Raw genomic sequence first — 24,188 nt, 5'->3', positions numbered from 1 at the left:
ATTCATAATTGTGCAATAAGAGCTCGGGCAAGCCAAGGCTTCTCCCTTTCTCAGCTGCTCAGAATTCCTGAAAATCCCTGAAAAACTCCCAGGAACTGCAAAAAAAGTGCATTTAGGGGATGGGGAAAAAGGGAATATTTAGCAAAAAAAATAAAGATAAAAAGGAAAAAACTCCCTCAGGTTTTCCTCATCTTTGGGCCAGTTTGGGCTTGGATTTGGGATTTATCTGTAAGCAGGAAAAAAAATTTTAAAATAGATTAAAACCCATTAAAATTAGCTGGAAATGCAGAAAATTTAACCTCAGGAGAAGCTGCACCCTAAAAAAAAATTTTAAAAATCCATTTTTAAATGAAGGGAAGCACAAAAAAGGGGAATTATATAATAAATAAATATATAAATATATAATTAGAAATCTATAAATATATAAATAGGTATTTGAATATATTTGAATATATTTAAATATATGCACTATACATAAATAAATAAATAGAAATATCTTTTATATAAATGTGTAAATAAATATACACACTATATAAATATATAAACAATTTAGATTAATAAATAGATATCGAGATAATAATAGAAATAATGGGAAAATAATATAATTATTATAAATTTAAAAATATAAATTGCAATAATTATAAATAATGCACTATAAATAATGGAGGTTTATTTTTTTTTCCATTTTTTCCTTGTGGAATGTCAGGAATATTTGGTGTTTCCCAATTTAAATTCAGGTTTAATTGCTGGGGCAGGCTGTAATTACAGGAACCAGCTGAGCATTGCAAACCTCGGTGACGCAGCCCAGGGAAATCCAGCCCGGAGCCGTCACCAGGAATTTCCTGCAGCTCTCGGGGACAGGAGCTGCAGGGGTCCCGAAATGATCGGAATTCAGGGGCATCTCAAAAAGGGTGAAACTCAAAATTCGGGTCTGGGTGCAGGTGGTCCCTAAAATACCCCAAATTTTGGGACATTCCAGGAAAGATGAAGGGACAGGAGCTGAAATTCTGGGTCTGGGTGCAGATGTTGCTGAAATAATCTGAATTTTGGGTGATTCCAAGAGGGATGAAGGAGCAGGAGCTGAAATTTGGCTCTGGATGCCGATGTTGCCTAAAATACCCCAAATTCTGGAGGATTCTGAGGGGGGTGAAGGGACAGGAGCCTTTTCCTCCTCACAGTCACAGCCCAGAGCTGCAGCTCCGGGCTGAGAATTCCACACTTTTAACGGGAAAAACCTGAATTTCCTTCCTTCCCTGGGTGGTTTTTCTGGAATTCCAGCTCCCCAGAGCCAGGACCACAAATCTCCCCCAAAAAAGCTTTTTTTTCCCCCATTATCTCCCTCCCCACTGAAAACGTTGTCTGTCTCTTAGGCCGGGCTCAGCTCCATAAGCCCAGAATTAAGAGATTCCCCATGGAATCCTCTGCTCTCCTCCCAGCTCCCAGCACCCGGGGTAGGTCCAGTTCTGGTTTTTCTGCCCCAAAAGGAGGAACTGGGTGGGAATTTCGCTCCTGTCCCTGCAATCCCAGCGGATTTCCTGCTGGGAAGGCTCTGGGGGCATCTCTGAGGCTTCTTGGCTTTTCTTGATGGGATTTTTGGGGCTGCCTAAGAGTGAGGCCAGATAAAATTAGGAGAATTAAAGGAAAAAAATAAGTACATTAAATTAAATTAAAAGTGGGTGATTCTGAATAAATAAGATAATAAAATAAAATAACATAGAATAAATAAAATAGAAAGTGGGTGATGCTGAATAAATAAGGAAATAAAATAAAATAAAATAAAATAAAATAAATAAAATAAAAAGTGGATGATTCTGAATAGATAAATAGAATAGAATAAAATAAATAAAAGAAAATAAAAAGTGGGTTATTCTGAGTAAATAAATAGATAAATAAAATAAAAAGTGGGTGATTCTGAATAAATAAATAAAATTAATTTAAAAAATAAAATAAATAAAAGGAAATAAAAAGTGGGTGATTCTAAATAAATTATATAAATAAAGAATTAATAAATATATAAATCTAAATAAATAAATATACAAATATAAATAAATATATAAATAAAGAATAAATATAATATAAATAAAGAATAAATAAATAAAGAAATAAATAGACTAGAAGAATAAAATAAATAATAAAATAATGTAAAATAAAATAATAAAATAAATAAAAATAAATTAAATAAATTAGAATAGAATAGAATAGAATAGAATAGAATAGAATAGAATAAAATAGAATAAAATAAAATAAAATAATGAGACAAAATTAAAAAAATGCAATGACACGAATGCCATTCTGTTGTTCTCTTGCAGAGCCTGCCCGGGCTCCGTTCCCCTCGGGGGGCTCCATCATGTCCTGCTTCCCTCAGCTCTGGCACTCCAGCACCCCGGAGTCGCCGTCCAGCCCCGCTCCGGCCCCGCCGGGCTCGGTGCCGGTGCCGCTGAGCCCCCTCGTGCTGCCGTCGCCGGGCGATGCCCGCAGGAAGGGCCGGTCCCCCGCGGGCTCCCCGAGCTGCGCCAGCCCCGGCTCGCCCAAGCCGGCCTCGCCCGTCGAGTGCTCCATCTGCTTCAACACCTACGACAACACCTTCAAGACGCCCAAGCTGCTGCAGTGCTCGCACGTGTTCTGCCTGGAGTGCGTGGCGCGGCTGAGCGCGGCGCTGGGCGCCGGCCAGGAGCTGCTGCCGTGCCCCTTCTGCCGCCAGCCCACCAGCCTGCCCAGCCAGGGCGCGCCCGGCCTGCGCACCAGCAAGGAGCTGCTGGCCACGCTGCCGCCCGAGCTGCAGCGCGAACGCGAGCTCTGGATGGACGGCACCAAGCTCTGCTGCCGCCGCGCCTCCGACGGCGACGCCGAGAACCCCGAGTCCTGCGTGTCCATCGACGTGGCCCTGAGCAAGGCCGAGAGCGCCGAGGCGGCCCCGGCGGGGCTGGCGGGGCGGCTGTCGCGCTGCGAGCTCTGCGACGACTGGAAGCGCATCGTGCTGCTCTCGGCGCTCCTCATCATCCTCTTCTGCATCATCCTGTGGCCCGTGCAGTGCGCGCTCAAGACGGGCAACCTGCGCTGCTTCACGCGGACTGCGGCCGTCAGCCGGCCCGAGCTGCTGCCCCCCAAAGCCACCGCGGGCCCCATGGCCGTGACACGGCCGCTGTTCCAATAGGGACCACTGGGGCTGCTCGGGGATGGCACCTGCTGTGACACGGCTGCCGTTCCAATAGGGACCACTGGGGCTGCTCGGGGATGGGGACAGGGACAGGACCTGCTGTCCTGACAGGATCTGTCACACAGCCACCGTTCCAATAGGGACCACTGGGGCTGCTCAGGGATGGCACCTGCGGTGACACGGCCGCTGTTCCAATAGGGACCACTGGGGCTGCTCAGGGATGGGGACAGGGACAGGTTCTGCTGTCCTGACAGGATCTGTCACACAGCCACCGTTCCAATAGGGGCTACTGGGGCTGCTCAGGGATGGCACCTGCTGAGCCCTGGCAGCTGCAGTGACACGGCCACCGTTCCAATAGGGACAGGGCCCTGAGGCTGCTCAGGGACGGGGACAAGGACGGGACCTTCTGTCCTGACCACTTCAGTGACACGGCCACCGTTCCAGTAGGGACAGGGCTCTGGGGCTGCTCAGGGATGGAACCTTTTGTCCTGACAGAATCTGTCACATGGATGCCCTTCCATAGTGCCAGAGCCCCTGGATCTGCTCAGGGATGGGGACAGGGACAGGACCTGTTGTCCTCACAGAATCTGGGGCAAAATCCCCATTCCAGTAGAGCCAGAGTCCCTAGATCTGCTCAGCTCCATGGGGACAAGGGACAGGACCTGCAGTCCTTTCAGGATTTGGGACAAAACCCCTCTGGATCTGCTCAGCTCCATGGGGACAAGGGACAGGACAAAGCCTTTCCTGGATCTCGGCTCCATCCGGTGCCAAGCAGGACCTGCTGCATTCCTGGGATTGCCGGCAGATCCCGCATCCCGCTCACCGCGCTCCCGTGCCTCTGGAATGTCCTTCCCTGCCTCTGGAATGTCCTTGTGCCACTGGAATGTCCTTCCCGTGCCTCTGGAATGTCCTTCCCGTGCCTCCATCCCGCTGCTCTCCACGGAATCCAGGGCTGGGAATGCACCCAGAGCTCCCCAGGCTCCCCCTTCCTCCTGCTCCTGAGGGAATAAAGGGATTTTTTTTTCCTGGAGCAGCTCCGTGATTATTCCTGTGAGGAGCTGGGATGGGAGGGCTGGATGGACAGATGGGAAACAGCAGAATTCCAGAGGCTGGGAGGGTGAGTCCTGAATTCCAGAGGTTGGGAAGGTGAAACCCAAATTCCAGAGGTTGGGAAGGTGAAACCCAAATTCCAGAGGCTGGGAAGGCTCCCTGGTGCTGAGGGGGATAAAAGAGACAAAGAAGGAAATGTGGAGACTCCCACCAGCTGAAACCACAGAGGAGGGGAAGGAAAGACACAAAAATCCTGCAAAACCCTGGGACTGGGGTTGGAATTCCTGGAAAAACTGAATTTAGGAGATGCAGGAGCTTCCCCCGCCTCTGCCCAGCAAACAGCACCAAGAAAAGCAGGATTCTCCTTTACCTAGGGAAAAAAGGAAAGAAGCAGAAGGCCCCTTAAAAACCTCTTTAATCGTTTCCAACCTTTATTTCTGGGTGATTTGACGAAAGACACGAGTTAGTAATGGTTACATCATGCTGCTCCTCTACTGCGCATCGCCCGCCACAGCTCAGCCAGCAGCTCCCCAAGGCAGGGATTCACCCTCTCCACAGACACCTCAGGGGTTTCAATTAAAAAAAAAAAAAGCCAAAAAAAATCAAATCCAGAAAAAAAACCCCAACCTTATGTTCTCTTTTTCTCTTTTTTTTTTTTGGTTATTTTTTTGCATGTTCTGTGGTAGAAATGTTGATAAAAATAAAGCCCAGGTGAATGTGCTGCTGGAAATTCCAAATGCTCCCCCATGAGGACACAAAATCCCGGTTTAAGGCATTTCCAAGCCCCAGCAAAAGCAAAATGAGTTTTTATATTTATTTTTGTTCAATTCTTGGGGTTTGTTTTTTTTGCTCTTTCTTGACTTTATCCTGGAAATCAGCAGCTTCCCCATCCCTGTGGAGCTGGAACACCAGCCCAGCTGGGAATGCCACTCCAAACTCCCAAAATAGGGACTGGGGGGCTCCCAGCCCAGCCCAGCCCAGCATTTCCCACCAGGAATCCCAGTTTGGACCCAGCAGCCCCAAAAAATGGGAATTTTGGCACTCAGGGAACGCCCCAGGCACAGCAGAGCCCCCATCCCACGCAGGGCACAGCCCCCCATGGAATGTTTAACCCTGCATTTTCCACAGGAATGTCACAGGTTGGGAATATTTATTTTTTTAAAAATCAAATAAACTAAATCAAAGCAGATCCAAGTGGTTTTTCCATTGGTTTTCCCTCTTGGTTCCACCTTTGTTCAGAGCTCACCCTGAGAGAAGAAATTTGACCTTTCCTGGCTCAAAAGTTGGTGCCAAAACTCCCATTTCAAAGGGTGCCCTGCAAGGCGGGGTAGAAATTTAGGGAAAAAAAAGCCAAATTCCGGCACCTTGGGCAGGAACTCCCACCCAGCACCTGGTGGGGTCCTGCAGATGAATCCCCAAAGTTGTTTTTCCACAGAGAAATCCCAGCTGAGGGTGGGGAAGGGACACAGAGGCCACAAACCGGCAGGAACTCCTTCCATGGAGAAGGAATCCCATGGAAGATGGGATTTCTTCCAGGGCTGGGACCCATCTGTTCTTCTCCACATCCAGGAGACCCCGAGCTGCAGCCAGAGGTGCAGCCACACCCCAGAAACTTCACAACTGGCCCCAAAATTTTCCTGTCCTGGAAGAAAATGCTTCAAATTCCCCCCAAATCCTCCCCAGCCCTGCTCCTGCTCCTGTTGGAGCCGTTCCTGCTGGGCTGGCAGCATCCAGAGGATGTGGAAGACCCAAAAACTCCCAAGTCCAAGGTGAAAAATTCCCAATTTTCTTGGTGGGAGAGGCTCCAGTGGCAGCTCTGCATTCCCAGGCTGGGAGCCAGAGGCTGGAGAAGGCTGTGGGGCGTGGAGGACACATCCAGGAGACCTCTGAGGAGGGGACAGGGAATCTCCTGGTCCTCTTGGGAGAGGGAGAGAATTCCCAGCTCTGGGACAGGAGCTCCGAGTGATCCCCAGCATGAGGGAGGCCAAGGCTCGGGGGCCGGGGAGGGTCAGGACGCGTCTGGATGAACACAAAATGTGGGAATGAGGTTTCACAGCTGCTCCTGCACGTGTCCAAGAGGAAGAGGAGGAGGAGAACCGCTGGAAAAATCCACATTTTTGCCTCTCCCCAGCACCTCTGAGTCCAGCAAAGAGTCCCGAGGCGAGCGCAGAGCGAAGCTTGGGCCTGGCTCTCTCCCTTCCAGTGCGTGGCATCCCTGATTTGAGCAGAGCTCGGAGGAGAAAAGCACTTGAGATCCTTACACACATAAATTACAGTGAGAGGAACGGGGGGCAGCAGGAATCAGGTGAACACGGGGCCAGGAGAAGGTTTGGAAGAGCCAGAGCCCGGAGCAGGGTGGGAATTCCCACCCCGCAAATCCGTGAAGGCCTCGCCAGCACCAGCAGCGTTTCCCCCACAGGAAAACAGGGTTGTTTTGGGAACAAACCCCCCAGAAACACCAGGAAAAAAGGGGGAAAACGACCCCAAAACAAAAGAAGCTTCAAGTATGAAGAAGATCGACGCTGCAGTGGGAGAGTTCTGGTGTCACTTCTCGAGCTTTGTTCCGTTGCTCGGGCCGAGAGCCCGAAAGCAAAAAGGGTTTCCTGCCCTCCCTGTCCCCCCCAAAAATATAAAAAGCAATAAGTTTACAAAAATAGAAAATAATTACAGCAATAGGCAGGAGGGAGGGAGGAGGGAGGCGGGAGGGAGGTCCCTGGGCTCATTTGGCCGAGCAGTGCAATATCCGGGGCTGGTTCAGGGCATCCTCCAGCAGGTGCAGCTCCCGCCGGTCCACGAGCACGTCCCGCATGCAGCCCACGAAACCCGTGCTGAACGCCTTGGGCAGGCGCTGGGGCACGCTCAGCTTGTCCAGGCCCCCTGGAACAGAGCAGGGCTCAGCTGGGGCGGGGACAGAGCTGGGGACAGGGGACAGAGCTGGGGACAGAGCTGGGGACAGAGCTGGGGACAGAGCTGGGGACAGGGACAGAGCTGGGGACAGAGCTGGGGACAGAGCTGGGGACAGGGGACAGAGCTGGGGACAGGGGACAGAGCTGGGGACAGAGCTGGGGACAGGGACAGAGCTGGGGACAGGGGACAGAGCTGGGGACAGGGACAGAGCTGGGGACGGGGGACAGAGCTGGGGACAGAGCTGGGGACAGAGCTGGGGACGGGGGACAGAGCTGAGGACAGAGCTGGGGACAGAGCTGGGGACTGGGGACAGAGCTGGGGACAGAGCTGGGGACAGAGCTGGGGACTGGGGACAGAGCTGGGGACAGAGCTGGGGACAGAGCTGGGGACGGGGACAGAGCTGGGGACAGAGCTGGGGACAGAGCTGGGGACAGGGGACAGAGCTGGGGACAGAGCTGGGGACAGAGCTGGGGACAGAGCTGGGGACAGCACCCCTGGGAATGGCACAGGGTCAGCTGGGATTGAGGACAGAGCAGGGATGGCACAGGGGGCAGGGGACAGTGCAGGGGACAGGGGACAGTGCAGGGGACAGGGACAGCCCCCCTGCAATGGCAGGGGATAGGGGACAGGGCATTTTTCAGCCACCTGAGAGGGCTGAAGGGAGGGAGGGAGGGACATCCCCAACGTCCCCACCCCGCTGCAGCCCCCAGGGGACACGGGCCTGTCCCTCCCCAGACTCACCCAGCCACAGCGCCCCGTCCGTGTCCAGCTGGGTGGCCCCGAGGGGCGAGGAGCCGGCGATGGGGGCCTCGTTCCCAACCTGCAGGGAGCCTTCCCTCTGCACCCTGCTCCCGAGGGGCAACAGCAGGGATTCAGCAACAGCAGGGATTCAGCAATGGCCCCCAGAGCCAGCCCAGAGCTGCTCCCTGCAAATCCTGACCCTGGGAACCACTGGGGGGCAGATTTTGGGATAATCTCCACCCCATTCCTGGGATATCCCCACCAGTAGGGCTGTAGTTACTTTATTTTTTCTGTATCTTAAACTCTAAAACTCTAAACTTTCCTTTACTTAACGTGTCTGTGCTTTAAACTCTAAATCCACATTCTCGCTTCTGGCACCTAAGTCTGGAAGCCTTTTCCACGGTCTCAGATCAAATCCTGAGTTTAATTCTAATCTTTGGCTTCCAGACCCAAAGTTCTGAGAGTTCTTATGCAAAGAGAGCTCCTTGGGGATCATGGGGCTCACCTGCCTCATTCCCAGCTTTTCCACCCTGATCCCAATCCCAATCCAGATCCTGACCCCAATCCCAATCCAGATCCCGATCCCAATCCCAATCCCAATCCCGATCCCGATCCCGATCCCGATCCCAGTGCAGACCCTGCCCGCAGTCCCGGCCCCACTGATGCTGTGGCCATGCTGACCTGGAGGCCCTGATGTGCACCCACTGGTTGGTGTTGACGGGCACGCTGGAGCGCAGGGTGACGGCCTTGGAGCCCAGGTCGTAGCTGAGCTGCACGCGGCCGTCCACGATGGCCAGGGCGATGTAATCCGAGCGCTCCAGCCCCTTCCCGCTCCACAGCAGCAGCCCCTGCGTCGCCTCCGTCTTGATGCTCAGCTCAAAGTGGTTGGACTGCAGGGCCTTCTCACTGCGGGGAAAGGCCATGGGCAGCTCCTCCTCCTCCTCCTCCTCCCTGGGAGATGAACCCCCCGCCTGTCCCCACCTGCTGCCCTAAAGGTGCCAGATTCTGGGATAATCTCCATCCTGTTCCTGGGATACACAGGAAGGGGCTAAGCCCACCTGCTGCCCTAAAAGTGGCAGATTCTGGGATAATCTCCATCCCAACCCTGGGATACACAAGAAGGGTCTGTCCCCATCTGCTGCCCTAGAGGAGCCAGATTTTGGGATAATCTCCATCCTACTCCTGGGGTTGGGATACACAGGAAGGAGATTCTTTGGAGATTCCTTGCTTTTATCCTCATGGAGCACAAGGATCAATCCCTGCCAGCTGTGGCACAGCAGCCATGGCACCCTGGGGATGGTCACAGGAAGGGCATGGAGGCAACAAAACCTTTTCCCAAGGGAGGAGGAGGGAAGGACAGATGGGATTTTCCCCAGGTTGGAATCCTGATTCTTGCCTCTGGAACAGGCACGAGGCTCCTGGCCACAGCTGGAGTGGGACACACAGAGACACCACAGAGAGCTTTTTATTGCTGAGGGATGCTGCATGCAGGGGGTGGGACACAGCCCTGCTGTCCCTGCAGGGTCCCTCAGCCTTGGTGGCTCTTTGCTGTCCCTGCAGGGTCCCTCAGGCTGGGGCTGGTGGCTCTTTGCCACCCCCCTGTGCAGAGCTCATCCCTCACGGATAAAAGGCCAGGACAGGGACACAGAGGACACACACAGGGACATAGGGACATGCTGAGGCACAGGCAGAGCAGGGGACAGGCACACCTGGGCACTCACCTGGGCTCCGAGGGGAAATCCAGCGCCTCGGGACTCGGATGGGAGAAAAGGGGAGCGAGCCATAAGCGAGGGGCAGCGAGGAGGCCCTTCCTGCCTTCCCTTTTCCCTTTTCCCTTTCCTTTCCTTTCCCTTCCTTTCCCTAGAGCTTCCCCAGAGGAGGAAAAATCCACTTTTATGGGCAGCCAAATCCAGCATAGGGGTGTGGGAGAAGCACAGCCCAAAGTGGCTGGGAAAAGCCTGGGAAAAGGCTGGGAATGGTGACATTCCCTCTGCAGGGACACAAGGCAGCAGGGATGTGGCTCCGGGAGGGGACACAGGGACAGTTCTGAGCTCACATTGCTGGAGGGCACTGCCCAGCTTAGGAGGATGCTCAGGATAATCCTGAAATTCCTAAAAATCCCTTTGCAGCCCTTCCCAATGGTTTGGACATGCAGGTGGTGGCTCTGCAGCCCCCATGCACAGGCACAGCTCAGCCCCCAGAGCCCTGAGGGCACACAATGAGGTGGGATGGGATGGGATGGGACAGGCAGGGATCCCCCCCCCAAATCCCCCAAATTCCCCCCTTCCCACAGCAGGGAATGCTCTGCATGGAGCAGGGAATTTTAGGATTCCTTTTAGGGCTTCCCTTCCACGCAGGACAGACCCACAGCAAATCTCAGCTGTGCAGGGATTGGGATTTCTCCCCATCCTCCTTCCCTGACCCTTTTTCTGACCCCTCATCCACACTGGAGATGTTCTGAGGGGTTCCACATCCACACTGAAAAAATCAAGGATCAGCACCCCCAGTTTTCCATCTCCAACACCTCAGGCTGCTGCTGCAGCAGGAAACCACAGGGATTCTCCTTCCCTGTGCTCATCCTTATTAAAACCATGCTTAAAAATTCCTCCCCCAGCCCTACCCTGAGCTGCCCCGGGGTTTGGGGTGACAATGGGGACGTGGGGTGAGGGTGGCAGGGCCGTACTTACGCTGGGATCTCATTGCTCAGGTGGCTTGGAAACAGAGAAACAGTGACATTGAGAAGGGACAGACAGACAGACAGAGACAGACACCCAGGGAGGGACAGACAGCAGCTCCACACGGACACCCCCCCCAGCAGGGCTGGGACACCGGGAATGGGACAGGCAGAAGGACCCAGGAGTCTCCTGAAGGAGGAAATTCCAGCCTGGAGGAGCTCAGGGGGAGCTCTGCTCATTCCCAGAGGGAATTCCCAAGGACAAGGAGGAATTCCCAGCCTGGAGCAGCTCTGCTCATTCCCAGAGGGAGCTCCCAAGGAGCAGCACATCCATGGCCAGCCCAGGGTCCTCCCCAGCGCGGGGTTGGGACAGTCCCACGTGTCCCATCCCTGAGGGACACTCAGGATCCACCCCCACCCCATTCCCAGCCAGGCCTGGAGCTGGGAACCTGGGGGAAATCAAGAGGGGAGAGCCAGGAACATCCAGCCCCGTTTGGAGCTCCTGGATCCCAGCTTTTCCTCCCCAGATCAGCCCTGGTGGGGCAGGTACCTCTTGGTGATGCTGTTGTGGTACTCCAGGTACGTGCGGCCATCGAAGGCCACGGCCTCGGTGTCCCCGGCTGCCTTCTCGATGATCACTGGGGAGAGACAGGGAGGTGGGAAAGGAACAGCCAGGAAACCCAGGGAATTCCTGGGAGATGGGAAAGGAACAGCCAGGAAACCCAGGGAATTCCTGGGAGATGGGAAAGGAACAGCCAGGAAACCCAGGGAATTCCTGGGAGATGGGAAAGGAGCAGCCAGGAAACCCAGGGAATTCCTGGGAGATGGGAAAGGAACAGCCAGGAAACCCAGGGAATTTCTGGGAGATGGGAAAGGAACAGCCAGGAAACCCAGGGAATTCCTGGGAGGTGGGAAAGGAACAGCCAGGAAACCCAGGGAATTCCTGGGAGATGGGAAAGGAACAGCCAGGAAACCCAGGGAATTCCTGGGAGATGGGAAAGGAACGGCCAGGAAACCCAGGGAATTCCTGGGAGGTGGGAAAGGAACAGCCAGGAAAGGCTCCCCATGGCCACCTCCAACCCCCTGTGCCACCTCCACATTTCCTGTGGCATCTCCAGCTCCCCATGGCCACCTCCAACCTTGTGGGCCATCCCCAGCCCCCTGTGGCCCCCTCCAGCCTCCTGTGCCACCTCCACTTTGCCATGGCCACCTCCACCTTCCCTGTGGCACCCTCCTGTCGCTGTGGCACCCCAGCCCTGGTGGCACCCCAGCCCTGGTGGCACCCCAGCCCTGGTGGCACTCACCCTTCTCGCAGTGTGCCCCCGAGAAGCCCCTGTGGCAGGAGCACTGGTAGCTGCCCAGGCTGGGGCTGCAGGTGCCCCCGTGCTGGCACGGGTTGGGTTTCTGGGTGCAGGGGTGCCCCCGGAACGGGGACACCTCCCTGGCACTGCGGATGTTCTGCTCCTTCAGCACGGGCACGCCACCCACGGAGATCTGAGGGGCAGGAAGGGTCAGCCAGGAGCTGCTCAGGGCCAAAAAATCCAAAAACGGGGAATTCCCGTCCCTGGCAGGGCTGGATGGGCTGGGATGGTGGAAGGCGTCCCTGCCCATGGCACACGGGGAGCCTGAACGTTCCTCCAACCCAAACCAGGCTGGGATCTTCTGAGGGTCCATGGCCACCCACCTCTGGTGAGCCAGGGACACCGGGGGACACCAGGCAGTGGGGACAAGAGGAGATGCAAACCCATCCCTGAGGTGGGAACCCATTCCTGAGGTGAGAAACCACCCCTAAGATGATGGGAATCTATCCATAAAGTGGGAGTCCATCCCTAAGATGATGGAAATCCATCCCTAAGATGATGGAAATCCATCCCTGAAATGGGAATCCATCCCTAGGGTGGGAATCCATCCAAGTGTTCCCAACCTCCCCTTCTGTTCCCCACTGGTGCCACTTTCCCATCACCAGGACAGCTCCCAGGTCCATCCCAGGACAGGTGGGACACTGGAATGACCAGCAGGACACTGGGCTGTCCCAGCTGGACACTGGGCTGACCAGCAGGACCTCACCCTCTGCACAGCTCCCTCGAAGCCGCTGGAGATGGCAGCTGCTCGGGCCAGCCTGGAGAAGTCGGGGGCTCCCCCCACGTAGAAAGGCTCCTTCAGGTTCAGCACCATGTGAGGCACCTGGGGGAACAGGGGCAGCAAGGACAAGGTGTCAGCTCGTCCCTGCTGCCCCACGCAGGGCCAGGAGCTGGCCTTGATGGTCCTCGTGGCTCCCTCCGTTTGGGAGACTGATGATAATTTATTTTATGGTAATTTATTTGATGATATTTTATTTATGATTCCACAGATGGAGCCTCCAGGGAACCTCCTCATGCCAAGGACTGCCAGGTCCCTCCCCCAGCAGGCACCTGGGAAAGGTTTCCCCTGGATTGAATTTTTGGGGAGAGGCTCTTCCCGCACCCTCAGGCCTGGAGGGGGGGCTCTGCTCTCGTGTGCCCCCCAAAATTGGGGTCCCCAGGCCTTGCTGAGAGCCCCTGTGGGGCTGAGGCTCAATCCCAGCCCGTTCCAGAGGGATCCAGCCTGGCTGCCCCAAGGTTTGAGGAGCAGGTCCAGGTTTTCTCCTGCACCCCATGGCTTGAGGAGGTTCTCCTGCACCCCACGTGGTGGTTCTGGAGGAGGAAATTCCCTCCTTGCTGTCACCAGCCTCAGGATTCCTGGGAAATCTCTGGGATGGAGGCAGGGCCACAGCAAGGACGGGGTGACATGGAGCACTAACTAATGCTTTGTGGGATTAACACAAAATAAATGACCAGATTAATTAATTGAAATGGTCCCAAAAACAGAAGGTGACAACTGGCTGGGAATGAAGGACTAAACTACAGGGATCCTAAACCAGATGGGGAAGATGAAAAACACAAAAATAGGAAGGAAAGGAAGGAGGGAGGTGCCAATGGCAGATGAGATGGAGGCGTGGGGGGGGTCATACTTATCTGTACCTTACGGGATTTCTGGGATCCAGACAGCAGGGGAGGGGAAATACAAAGGAAAATCAAAGGGAGAGAGAAGAAAAAAAAAACAAAAAAAGAGAGAAAAGGGCCATCAGTGGGTGCCATTGCAACGGGCAGGGCTGCCACAGCCCCGCTGCCACCAGGGCTGGGTGGCTCTGGGGGTGGCAGGAGGGTCACTGCCACCCAGGGCTCTGCTCTGCTCAGAGAGGAGCTGGGACAGAGGAGAGTGAGGGCAGGAAAATGCCAGGTCGGGTTCTGGGGGTTTGGGGGTGAGCTCAGCAGCCAGCAGGGCTTTTCCTGCCTCCTCCTGGAGAGGGAGGGAAGGGAGCCCAGGAATGCAGGGAAGGGAGAGACCCCCAGGAAATGCAGGGAAGGGACCCCAGGAATGCAGGGACAGCACAGGGAGGGACAGGGAGAGGCTGGAACTGCAGAATTCCCAGCTGAGAGAGAGCAGAGCAAGCACCAAGGGATGCAGCAGCAGGGCCTGGGGTTTTCCTGCTCCCTGAGCTCCTCTCACTGCTGGGGGCTCTTAATTAACCATTAATTACTGACCCAGGGGTGCCTCATGTGGCTGTTCCAACAGGGGACAGGTGAGGACCTGGAATAAGGGAGAGGGGTCCAGGAGAGGTGGGGGGCTCATCCAAGGTATCCCTGAAACCTGGCTGAGATCCTGGGCAGGGACAGGGGGGACAGGGGCTGCAGGGATCCTTCCCTGCCTGCTTCTCCACCCTCAAAGCCACAATTTAAACCCCAGAAACCTGAGAAATTCCACTTTTCCACCTTCATTCCACTCTTCCACCTTCAAATTCATGATTTAAAGCCCAGGAACCCGAGAAATTCCACTCAAAGCCACAATTTAAAGCCCAGGAACCTGAGAAACTCCACTCAAACCCACAATTTAAAGCCCAGGAACCTGAGAAACTCCACTCAAACCCACAATTTAAAGGCCGGGAGCCTCAGGAGCTCCTCCCCAGGAGAGCAGGGCAGGGCTGGGTCCCCCCACTCACCGGGGACTCCCCTGTCACCCTGTGGCCGTTGTTGACCCTCAGGACGCCCTTGCGGCCGCTCCTCTCCAGCAGGACACTGACCCACGTGTTCAGGGGCACGGGCTCCTTGCTCCTGAGGGGGAAAAAAAGCTTAAGAAACCTTCTAAAATCAGGCCTTGCTCAGCTGAATGAACATGTGAAGTTCCCATGAGAAAGAATCACAGGAATGAAAATCAGTTTGCAGAACAATCTGTTCTGGTAAGAAAAGCAGGCTTGCAGCTGTGGCAAATAAAAAGTCTGTGAGAAACTGTGAAGAAAATATTAAAAACATATAAAAATCATATTAAAAGTATAAAAATAAAAAAATGTAAAGATAATATCAAAAATATATCTCTCTGTGTAAAGAGTCTCAGCATGTACACACACAAGCACCTCCTAAGCAATGAACTGAGCAGCAAGCAAGTTGAAATTAGAAAAAACACAATAACTGAAATTAGAAATTAAACACAGTAACTTGGAAAACTGGATAAAAACAGGTTGTAACATCAAAGTGAGGCTTTTGCTGCTGAAACTTTGAAAATTGTCATTATTTGCTGGTAATGTTATAAACTCTGCCCTCAGAACCTACAAAATCAGCCTGGAAAGGTGCCCTGAGCAGGTGATGCTTTAAGTTTTGGCTTTTCTATTTTTAAGATTCTGTGCTGATGTCTCAGGTTGAGCAGGGCAGAGTGCCCCCAGTGCCCTCAGCACCCTCACCTGGGCAGTGCCCCCAGTGCCCTCACCTGAGCAGGGCAGAGTGCCCCCAGCACCCTCACCTGGGCAGTGCCCCCAGTGCCCCCAGCACCCTCACCTGGGCAGTGCCCCCAGTGCCCTCACCTGAGCAGGGCTGGCCCTTTGCCCAGGTCGTATCTGTACTCCAGGTGGCCCTCGTGCAGTGCCAGGGACACAAAGTCCCCTTTGCCATCGGTCTTCTGGCCATTGTAGAAGATCATCCCGCTGGGCTTCTTGGCCAGGAACACCACCTCCATGGACATCTTGTCCCTGGGAGAGCAGGGGTGGAGTTATTGATTATTGATTGTGGGTTAGGGATTGTGGGTTAGGGATTACGGGTTATTGGTTATGGATTATGGGTTGTTGGTTATGGATTATGGGTTGTGGACTGTGGGTTATGGATTATGGATAATTGATTATGGATTTTGGATTGTGGGTTATGGATTGTGGATTGTGGGTTGTGGATTTTTATGGATTATTGATTATGGGTTATGGATTGTGGGTTATGGACTGTGGGATACAGATTGTGGATAATGGATTCCCTCCCATCCAGCTGCTCAGGATAACCCCGAGGCCGTGGGTGTGGCAGCCATGGCAGCCCTGCCAGCTGTGGGGTGCCCAGGGTGCTGTGGGTGGGGTTTGTCCCTCCGTGTCCCTGCACTCACTGCAGGTCGGGCACAAAGCTCTGCAGCCCGTTGAGCTCCAGGTAGGAGAAGCCGTTGAACTCGGGCAGGAAGGGCACGGACTGGTCCTGCTCTGTCACTGGGCACAAAGCGGGCAGCGTGAGGGACACGGGGCGTGGCAGGCGTCCCAAGGTCACGGCGGGCTGGGGACACCCCTGCTGCCCCACCTCGCTCGCACAGGTCCCCCTCACGGCCCACGGGACAGGCGCACAGGGCCCCCCCGGCGGGCAGCACCAGGCAGGTGGCAGAGGCGTGGCACGGAGAGGGCTCGCACGGGTTCCTCTCGAAGGCACACGTGGGGCCTGCGGGACGGGACATTGTCACCAACCTCCTGACACATGGCCCCAGGGTCCCCCATGTACTCAACGTCCCCCATGGGCGTGTAGGCATCGAGGCACTGGCACAATGACCCCAAAAACTCCCACAGAACCCCCCAGAAATGGTGAAAACCCCACAATCCCCATCTCCGTACCTCAAAAACCCCCTCAGAACCCTGCAATGCCCATCCCATACCCCAAAAACCCCCTCAGAACCCCCCAGAGGGACGAAAACCTCACAATGCCCATCCCTATACCCCAAAACCCCCCTCAGCACCCCACAATGCACACCCCATACCCCAAAAACCCCCTCAGACCCCCTTGGTGCCCACCCCATACCACAAAACCCCCTCAGACACCTCAATGCACACCCCACACCCCAAAAACCCTCTCAAACCCCCTTGGTGCCCATCCCATACCCCAAAAAGCCCCTCAGACCCCACAGTTCCCACCCCATACCCCAAAAACCCGCTGGGTGCCCGCGCCGTACCCGTGTAGGCCTCGGGGCACTGGCAGTGGAACATGTCGTCCTCCCTGGCATGGCAGGTGCCGCCGTGGTGGCAGGGGCTGGGCTGGCAGGGGTCGGTGCCACACTGGCCCACGGCCGTGGCGTACAGGACGTCGCTGGAGCCCTGGTGCAGCTCGTGCCCGCGGTTGTTGATGGCCAGGGCCCGCACGCAGCCCCGCAGGCCGCTCGTGGCACCCGTGCGCTCTGCCACCCTGAGGGGACAAGTGCCAGGGTTTGTCACCAAGGGAGTGGCAGGGCCCCCCTGTGCTCAGCCACCCTGAGGGGACAAGTGCCAGGGTTTGTCACCAAGGGAGTGGCAGGGCCCCCCTGTGCTCAGCCACCCTGAGGGGACAAGTGCCAGGGTTTGTCACCAAGGGAGTGGCAGGGCCCCCCTGTGCTCAGCCACCCTGAGGGGACAGGGGCACAGGGTTTGTCACCAAGGGAGTGGCAGGGCCCCCCTGTGCTCAGCCACCCTGAGGGGACAGGGGCACAGGGTTTGTCACCAAGGGAGTGGCAGGGCCCCCGTGCGCTCAGCCACCCTGAGGGGACAGGGGCACAGGGTTTGTCACCAAGGGAGTGGCAGGGCCCCAATCATGAGGGCAGCGCCACCCTCACAGTACCACACTCAAGGGGCAGTGCCACCCTCCCAGGGGCAGTGCCACACAAGAGTGCCACCCTCACAGGGCCAGTGCCCCCCTCATGGGGCAGTGTCACACTCCTAGGCCCAGTGTCACCCTCATAGTAGACGTGCCACCCTTGCAGGCCCTGTGCCACCTCCCTGTCCCCATGCCCCACTCCCAGTGCCACCCACCAGCCCAGTGCCACCTCCCTGTCCCCGTGCCCCACTCCCAGCGCCACCCATCAGCCCTGTGCCACCTCCCTGTCCCTGTGCCCCACTCACAGCGTCACCCACCAGCCCAGTGCCACTTCCCTGTCCCCGTGCCCCACTCCCAGTGCCACCCATCAGCCCTGTGCCACCTCCCTGTCCCTGTGCCCCACTCCCAGTGCCACCCATCATCCCAGTGTCACCTCCCTGTCCCCGTGCCCCATTCCCAGTGCCACCCATCATCCCAGTGTCACCTCCCTGTCCCTGTGCCCCACTCCCATCACCACCCATCAGCCCAGTGTCACCTCCCTGTCCCCGTGCCCCATTCCTAGTGCCACCCACCAGCCCAGTGTCACCTCCCTGTCCCCGTGCCCCACTCCCAGTGCCACCCACCAGCCCAGTGTCACCTCCCTGTCCCCGTGCCCCACTCCCAGTGCCACCCATCAGCCCAGTGTCACCTCCCTGTCCCCGTGCCCCATTCTCAGTGCCACCCATCAGCCCAGTGTCACCTCCCTGTCCCTGTGCCCCACTCACAGCGCCATGTGCTCGTGGGGCACTCCCCCGATGAAGAGCTCGGTGTCCAGGTTGAGCCCGTCGGTGCCCGGGGGGCTGTGCCCGCTCACCGGGGGCTCCCCGTCCACGGCCAGCGTCCCCGTGCGCCGGTTCCGTGTCACCAGCAGCCGGTGCCAGCGCCCCGGCTCCACCGGCACGCGGCTGGTGACCGTGCCCGTGCCAGAGCCCGTGTCAAACCTGACAAAACACGGCCTTGGTGTTCTCCAAGGTGCCAGCTGGGCTGTGCCCGGCGTGACTGGCACTGGGAGCACTTGGGGACCCCCTTCTTCCCTCCCTCCTTCTCTCCCTCCCTCCCTCTTTCCTTCCCTTCTCTCCTCCTTGTCTCCTTCCTCTCCCTCTTTCTCTTCTTCCCTCCTTCCTCTCCCTCTTTCTCTCCTTCCCTCCCTCCTTCTCTTCTTGTCTCCTTCCCCTCCCTCCTCTCCCACTCTCCCTCTCTCTCCCCTTCCTTCATCTTTGCCCCCTTCTCTCCCCATCTTTCCATCTCTCTTCCCCTCCCTCCCCCTCCCTCACTCCAAACCCGTATCCGTTGGATTCTGGAATACAAAAAAAGCCACTCTGGCTCTTTCCTCCCTTCCCTTTTCCCCCCCCCCTCCACATTTCTCATCCCAGTTAAAAAAAACCCTACCAAAAAAAGATGTCTCAAAAAACCCCCAAACCTGCCAAAAAAACCCCAAACCTGCCAAAAAACCAACCTGCCAAAAAACCCAACCTCCCACACTTCAGAGCTTTTTGAACTCACTCAAAGTTAGTTCACTTCACTGAAAAGAAGGAATGAGCTCCCTCAGTATTCCAGCCACACACACCCCAAAAAATCCTGATTTTTGTCCACTTTGAGGCCTTTTAGGATGCAAATTCCCTGTCCTAGAGCTCACCTGAGCTCAGCCACACCTGATTCCAGCCACATCCCTCCCCCCAAAAAAATCCCGATTTTTGTCCACTTTTGCGGCCTTTTAGGACAGAAATCTCCCCCGCTGGGATGCCAGCTCTCCCTGCTGGGACACCATTGCCCCTTGGGGACACAATCCCCTCGCAGCCTGACCTGAGCTCCACGAAGCCCCCGAGCAGCGCCAGCGAGATGAAGTCCTTGCCGTGGCGCTGGGCGTTGTAGAGGAGCAGCCCCCGGGGCTCCAGCGCGCGGAACTCCAGGGAGATCCTGACCGTGTGGTAGGCGCGCATGGTCCGGAACGCCAGCACCGAGGAGCCCCCGAAACTGGGCACGGACCCGCCCGGGGCTGGGGGAAACAGCGGGAAATGGGGGCAGAAATGGGGGCAGAAATGAGGGGGAAAGGGGAGGAGAACAGGGGAAGAAAGGGGGAGAGAACGGGGAGAGAACAGGGGGAAGAGAGGGGGAAAAAGGGGGGGGAAAAGGAGGGGGAATGGGGGGGAATGGAGGAAAAGGGGGAAAAATGGGGAGGAGAACAGGGGAAAAAAGGGGGCAAAGAATAGGGGGAAAGAATGGGGGGAGAACAGGAGGGGAAAGGGGGAAGAGAGGGGGAAAAAGGGGAAAATGGGGGAAAAGGGGGAAAAATGGGGGAAATGGGAGGGGAAAGGGGGAAGAAAGGGGGAGAAACGAGGCAGAGGGGGGGAAGAGGGGGGAAGAGAGTGGGGAAAGAAAGGAAGGAAGAAGAAAGAAAAGGAAGAAGAAAGAAAGGAAGAAGAAAGAAAGGAAGAAGAAAGAAAGGAAGAAGAAAGAAAGGAAGAAGAAAGAAAGGAAGAAGAAAGAAAGGAAGAAGAAAGAAAGGAAGAAGAAAGAAAGTGGGGGGAAAAGGGAGGGAGGAAAGCAAGGGAAAAAGGGGGTGAAAAGGCAACTTTTATTGACCTTGGGTTTATGAAAAGGGAAACTTGTTTGTGCCTCCCTTGAGGAGATCCGGGACTCCAAATCCCATTAAACCAGCAGGGCTGGACACCCACTGTCATTTTCCAAGGGATTTGTGAGATCAAATCCCATAAAACCAACAGGGCTGGACAGCCACTGATGTCTTCCATGGGATTTGGGAGGTCAAATCCCCTTAAACCAGCAGAGCTGGACACCCACATCTTGCAGAGCTCCAGGTGAGTGGGTTTTTAGCTATTTTCCCATCTCTGGAAATGCCCCAATCCAGCCTGGCACAACCTGGCACAGGGTGGGTGGCATCCGACCCACATCAAAGGATGGGAAGCGACTTTTAAGCCCCCAGATTTGTGATTTCTCACATCACCACCTACATTTCTCACAGAGAGCCCCTCCTGTGCCCGCGGGGCAGCTGCAGGTGAAGTGGTGCCCGTCGTCCTGGCAGGTGCCACCGTGCAGGCAGGGCTGGGACTCGCAGGGCCGTGCCAGGGCCGTGCCAGGGGGCAGCTGAGTGGGCTTCATCCTCCTGCTGCTGCCAGGGCTGCGGGTGGTGCTGCCCCCGGGGCTGTGGGTGCTGCCCCCGGGGCTGTGGGTGCTGCCAGGGCTGTGGGTGCTGCCCCCGGGGCTGTGGGTGCTGCCCCCGGGGCTGTGGGTGCTGCCCCCGGGCTCGCCGTGCTGCCCCAGGGCCGCGGTGGCCGCGGGCGCCCTGCGCGTGGTGCCAGGGGCCATGGTGGTGGCCGTGGTGGTGGTGACGGTGGTGGTGAAGAGCCGGGGGATCCAGTCTGGAACACAGCAGGGATGGGGTCAGCTGGGGGCATTGGGGGCAGATGGGGGGGTTGGGGGCAGATGGGGGCACTGGGGGCAGATGGGGGGGGTGGTTTTAGGGTCAGATGTGGGATAAGGTTGGGGTCAGGTATGGGTTAGTTTTAGGGACAAGTGTGGGTCAGGTTTAGGGTCAGGTATGGGTTAGTTTTAGGGTCAATGTGGGTTAGGGTCAGGTATGGATTTGGGTTAAAGTTAGCATTAGGGTTAGTGTCAGGTATGGGTTAGTTTTAGGGCCAGGTATGGGTTAGTTTTAGGGTCAGGTGTGGGTCTGGAAGTGTCCAAGCACCCTCTGGAAGATCGCTGCCCATGTCCAGACCCCTCTAAGGTCCCTCCCAACCCCAAACATTCTGGGACCTACCCAGGGAAGCTTTTGAGGGGTTGGCAAGACCAGCAGAGCCCCCCTGGCATTCTGAAACCCCAAAGCCAGCGAGGGGGACTCACCAAAGTCCATGAATTTGATGTGCTCCTGCTGGGGCCTCTTCACCAGGATGGTTTTTCTCTTGGCAGCTCGGAGCTGCTTCAGCAGGGCCCCCTGGACATCAGTGGCCGTGTAGGACGTGGCTGAGCCCAGCCAGGAGGGCAAAGGAGGGGAGCAACAGTGAGCATTCCAACAGGAATTTCCTTCCCACGACCTCCCCAAACCCCTCCTTTCCCAAGGAAATAATCCTCCTTTCCAAGGAAATAATCCTCCTTTCCAAGGAAAATAATTCTCCTTCCCAAGGAAAATAATCCTTTCCTAATGAAACTAACTCTCCTTTCCCAAGGAAAATAATACGCTGTCCCAAAGAAAATAACCCTCCTTTCCCAAGGAAAAGAAACCTCCATTCCCAAGGAAAATAATCCTCCTTTCCAAGGAAAATAAGCCTCTATTCTCAAGAAAAATAAACCACCTTTACCAAGGAAAATGACTCTCCTTCCTTAACGAAAATAATCTTCCATTCCAAAGAAAATAATCTTCCTTTCCAAGAAAAATAATCTTCCTTCCCCAAGGAAAATAACTCTCCTTTCCAAGGAAAATAATCCCTCCATTCCCGAGGAAAATAACCCTCCTTTCCCATGGAAATAATCTTCCTTTTCCAAGGAAAATAATCCCTCAATTCCCACAGAAAATAATTCCTCCTTCCCAAGGAAAACCCTTCCAGCTTCCTTAGTGTGCAGCTCCTCCCATCTCCGCTCACACAGAAATTTTGCAGGATAAAAGACCCAACCCCAGTGAATTTTAGGATGGTTCTTCCCTTCTCCTCCCCAGCCAGAATTCCCTCTGGGAATGGCCCCACCTGGGTCAAAGTGAGCCTCCACGATGACCCTGACGGCGCTGCTCTGGCCCAGGTCCCGCACTCGGATGCTCCTGAAATCCTTCCTGACATCAGAACCCCGGAACAGCTCGTCCAGCTGGGGAAGGAAAGGGTTAACGGGAAGATCCTGGCACGGGGATCCTGCCAGGGAAAGATCCAGGATAGGATTCACTTCCCAGCCTTTGCAAGGCAGCCCGGTGACAGGGAGGGGACAGGGGACAATTCCAGCTGCTCTTCAGGGCCAGGGGAAGAACAGGATCCACAAATAAAGTGGGACAGGGATGGGCTGTGACAGTTCCAGCTGTGCTTTAGGACCAAGGCAAGAACAGGATCCACAAATAAAATGGGACAGGGATGTTCTGTGACAGTTCCAGTTGCTCTTTAGGACCAAGGCAAGAACAGGATCCACAAATAAAGTGGGACAGGGATGTTCTGTGACAATTCCACCTGTGCTTTAGGGCCAAGAAAAAATGGGATCCATAAACAATTCCAGCTGTTCTCTAGGGACAAGGCAAGAACAGGATCCATAAATAAAGTGGGACAGGGATGTTCTGTGACAGTTCCAGCTGCCCTTTAGGGCCAAGGGAAGAATGGGATCCATAAATCCATTGGGACAGGGAACCATCGTCCATTTTGTGACCATTTGGGTTCATCTTGAGCGTAGGCCCAAGGTGTATCCATTGAGGAGATCCCTTTAACAAACCCCTGCTTCACTGTGTAACTCTGTTCTGGGGCAGCCCCTCAGGGCACCTGCAGGGTCCCCTCGGTGCCAGCTGTGCCCCCACCAGGGGCACGGAGCTCACCGCGCTCTCGATGCTCCGCGCCGTCTCCCCGAAGAGCTCGGATTTGGGGTCGGCCATCTCCGGGGTGTAGAACAGCTCCTGGCCCTCCACCTCCTCCAGGATCAGCACTCCTTGGAACACTTTGGTGGCTGCGGGAGGAGGGAACACAAGACAAAGCCCTTGAGCTGGGCAGGGGCGGCGAGGGAGCGCCGCGGTCCCTGGCAGGGGGGATGGCAGTGTGGGGGTAGTGCCAGTGCCGGGTTAGTGGGGATGGGACGGGCACAGCCATGGAGGATTAGTGCTGGAGCAGATGGCAAGGACCAGGCTGGAGATGGCAGCTTTTACCAGACGGGTTCCTGCGAGCTCCGGCGCGGAGAGCAGCCCCCCTGCACCGCTGGGTGACAAGAGAGACACGTTAGAGGACAGGGGACACGCCAGGGCCCAGGGGCACCCACGGGCACCCACGGGGCACTGCCCGGGGCTGGGGGCCAGGGGGACACAGGGCAACCACAGCCCTGCCAAACCAGCCTGGAGCTGCAGCAGGAGTGCCAGGGCTGGATCCTGCCCTGGGGCTGCAGAGGATGGAGAGATCCCGCTGTGGGAACCACACAGGAGGTTCCTCTTCCTTTCCATTTTCCCTTTTCCCTTTTTCTTTCCCTTTCCCTTTTCCCCTTCTCTCTCCCTTTCCATTTTCCCTCTCCCTCTTCCTTTTCCCTTTTTCTTCCCCTTTCCCTCTCCCTTTCTCTTTTCCCTTCTGCTTTTCCCTTTCCCCTCTCCTTTTCCCTTCCCTTTCCCTTCACACAGGGCTGTCCTTTATGGGTTAAAAGGGAAAGTGCTGGTTTTTTTTCCTAGAGGCAAAGGGGATGTCCCACTAGAAACTTCAAAGAACAAGGAAGGACTTGAGTGAGAAAAAATCTGGGACATGGCCCCTGAGGAATAATTTTCAGGATAACGAAGATATTCTGACAGAGCAGAGGTGGGGCTGTGCTTCCTCAGACTGCGGGAAGGAGGAGAAATCCCAGCGGGATCAGGGGACAGCAAACACCCCCAGGAAGTGATCCCAATTCTTCCTCCAGCCCCAAATCCACCTGGGCAGTTCTGTGTGTCACTCCCCTTGAGAGATCCCAATTCCTGACCCCAAAGGGATCCCAAACCAGCCCCAAATCCAGCTGGGCAGTTCCGTGTGTCACTCCCCTTGAGAGATCCCAATTCCTGACCCCAAAGGGATCCCAAACCAGCCCCAAATCCACC

General features: G+C 55.5%; 2 protein-coding genes across 9 annotated transcripts in view; one reads left to right on the top strand and one right to left on the bottom strand.

The window, feature by feature from the left end:
- Positions 1-1,411: 1,411 nt before the first annotated feature.
- On the top strand, positions 1,412-3,154 carry RNF223 (ring finger protein 223). The gene is made up of 2 exons (XM_054647993.2): positions 1,412-1,451; positions 2,310-3,154. The coding sequence occupies exons 1-2, from the start codon at positions 1,412-1,414 to the stop codon at positions 3,152-3,154; spliced, it is 885 nt and encodes a 294-aa protein (XP_054503968.2).
- Positions 3,155-4,609: 1,455 nt separating this feature from the next.
- Positions 4,610-24,188, bottom strand: part of AGRN (agrin) — a 73,406-nt gene continuing 53,827 nt past the window's right edge. For 3 of the 8 annotated variants that reach the window (XM_077190424.1, XM_077190426.1, XM_077190429.1), the window contains 20 exons: positions 22,959-23,086; positions 22,138-22,252; positions 21,302-21,421; positions 20,410-20,817; positions 19,244-19,436; positions 18,166-18,381; positions 16,788-17,017; positions 16,148-16,282; positions 15,963-16,059; positions 15,403-15,567; positions 14,548-14,659; positions 13,529-13,540; positions 12,597-12,713; positions 11,834-12,023; positions 11,080-11,167; positions 10,543-10,566; positions 9,577-9,609; positions 8,537-8,761; positions 7,856-7,959; positions 4,610-7,084 (listed from right to left, as the gene is read on the bottom strand). In XM_077190424.1, coding sequence (XP_077046539.1) covers positions 6,927-7,084; positions 7,856-7,959; positions 8,537-8,761; positions 9,577-9,609; positions 10,543-10,566; positions 11,080-11,167; positions 11,834-12,023; positions 12,597-12,713; positions 13,529-13,540; positions 14,548-14,659; positions 15,403-15,567; positions 15,963-16,059; positions 16,148-16,282; positions 16,788-17,017; positions 18,166-18,381; positions 19,244-19,436; positions 20,410-20,817; positions 21,302-21,421; positions 22,138-22,252; positions 22,959-23,086 — 2,870 coding nt within the window. In that variant the 3' untranslated portion in view covers positions 4,610-6,926. The remainder of the gene's footprint in view (positions 7,085-7,855; positions 7,960-8,536; positions 8,762-9,576; positions 9,610-10,542; positions 10,567-11,079; positions 11,168-11,833; positions 12,024-12,596; positions 12,714-13,528; positions 13,541-14,547; positions 14,660-15,402; positions 15,568-15,962; positions 16,060-16,147; positions 16,283-16,787; positions 17,018-18,165; positions 18,382-19,243; positions 19,437-20,409; positions 20,818-21,301; positions 21,422-22,137; positions 22,253-22,958; positions 23,087-24,188) is intronic. The other 5 variants (XM_077190427.1, XM_077190431.1, XM_077190430.1 and 2 more) reach the window with 3 other exon arrangements.

The sequence above is a fragment of the Agelaius phoeniceus genome, chromosome 24 (genome assembly GCF_051311805.1).
Source record: "Agelaius phoeniceus isolate bAgePho1 chromosome 24, bAgePho1.hap1, whole genome shotgun sequence".
NCBI classification, from domain to species: domain Eukaryota; kingdom Metazoa; phylum Chordata; class Aves; order Passeriformes; family Icteridae; genus Agelaius; species Agelaius phoeniceus.
Note: the sequence above shows the minus strand (reverse complement) of the source record. Positions and strands in the feature narration are given on the sequence as shown.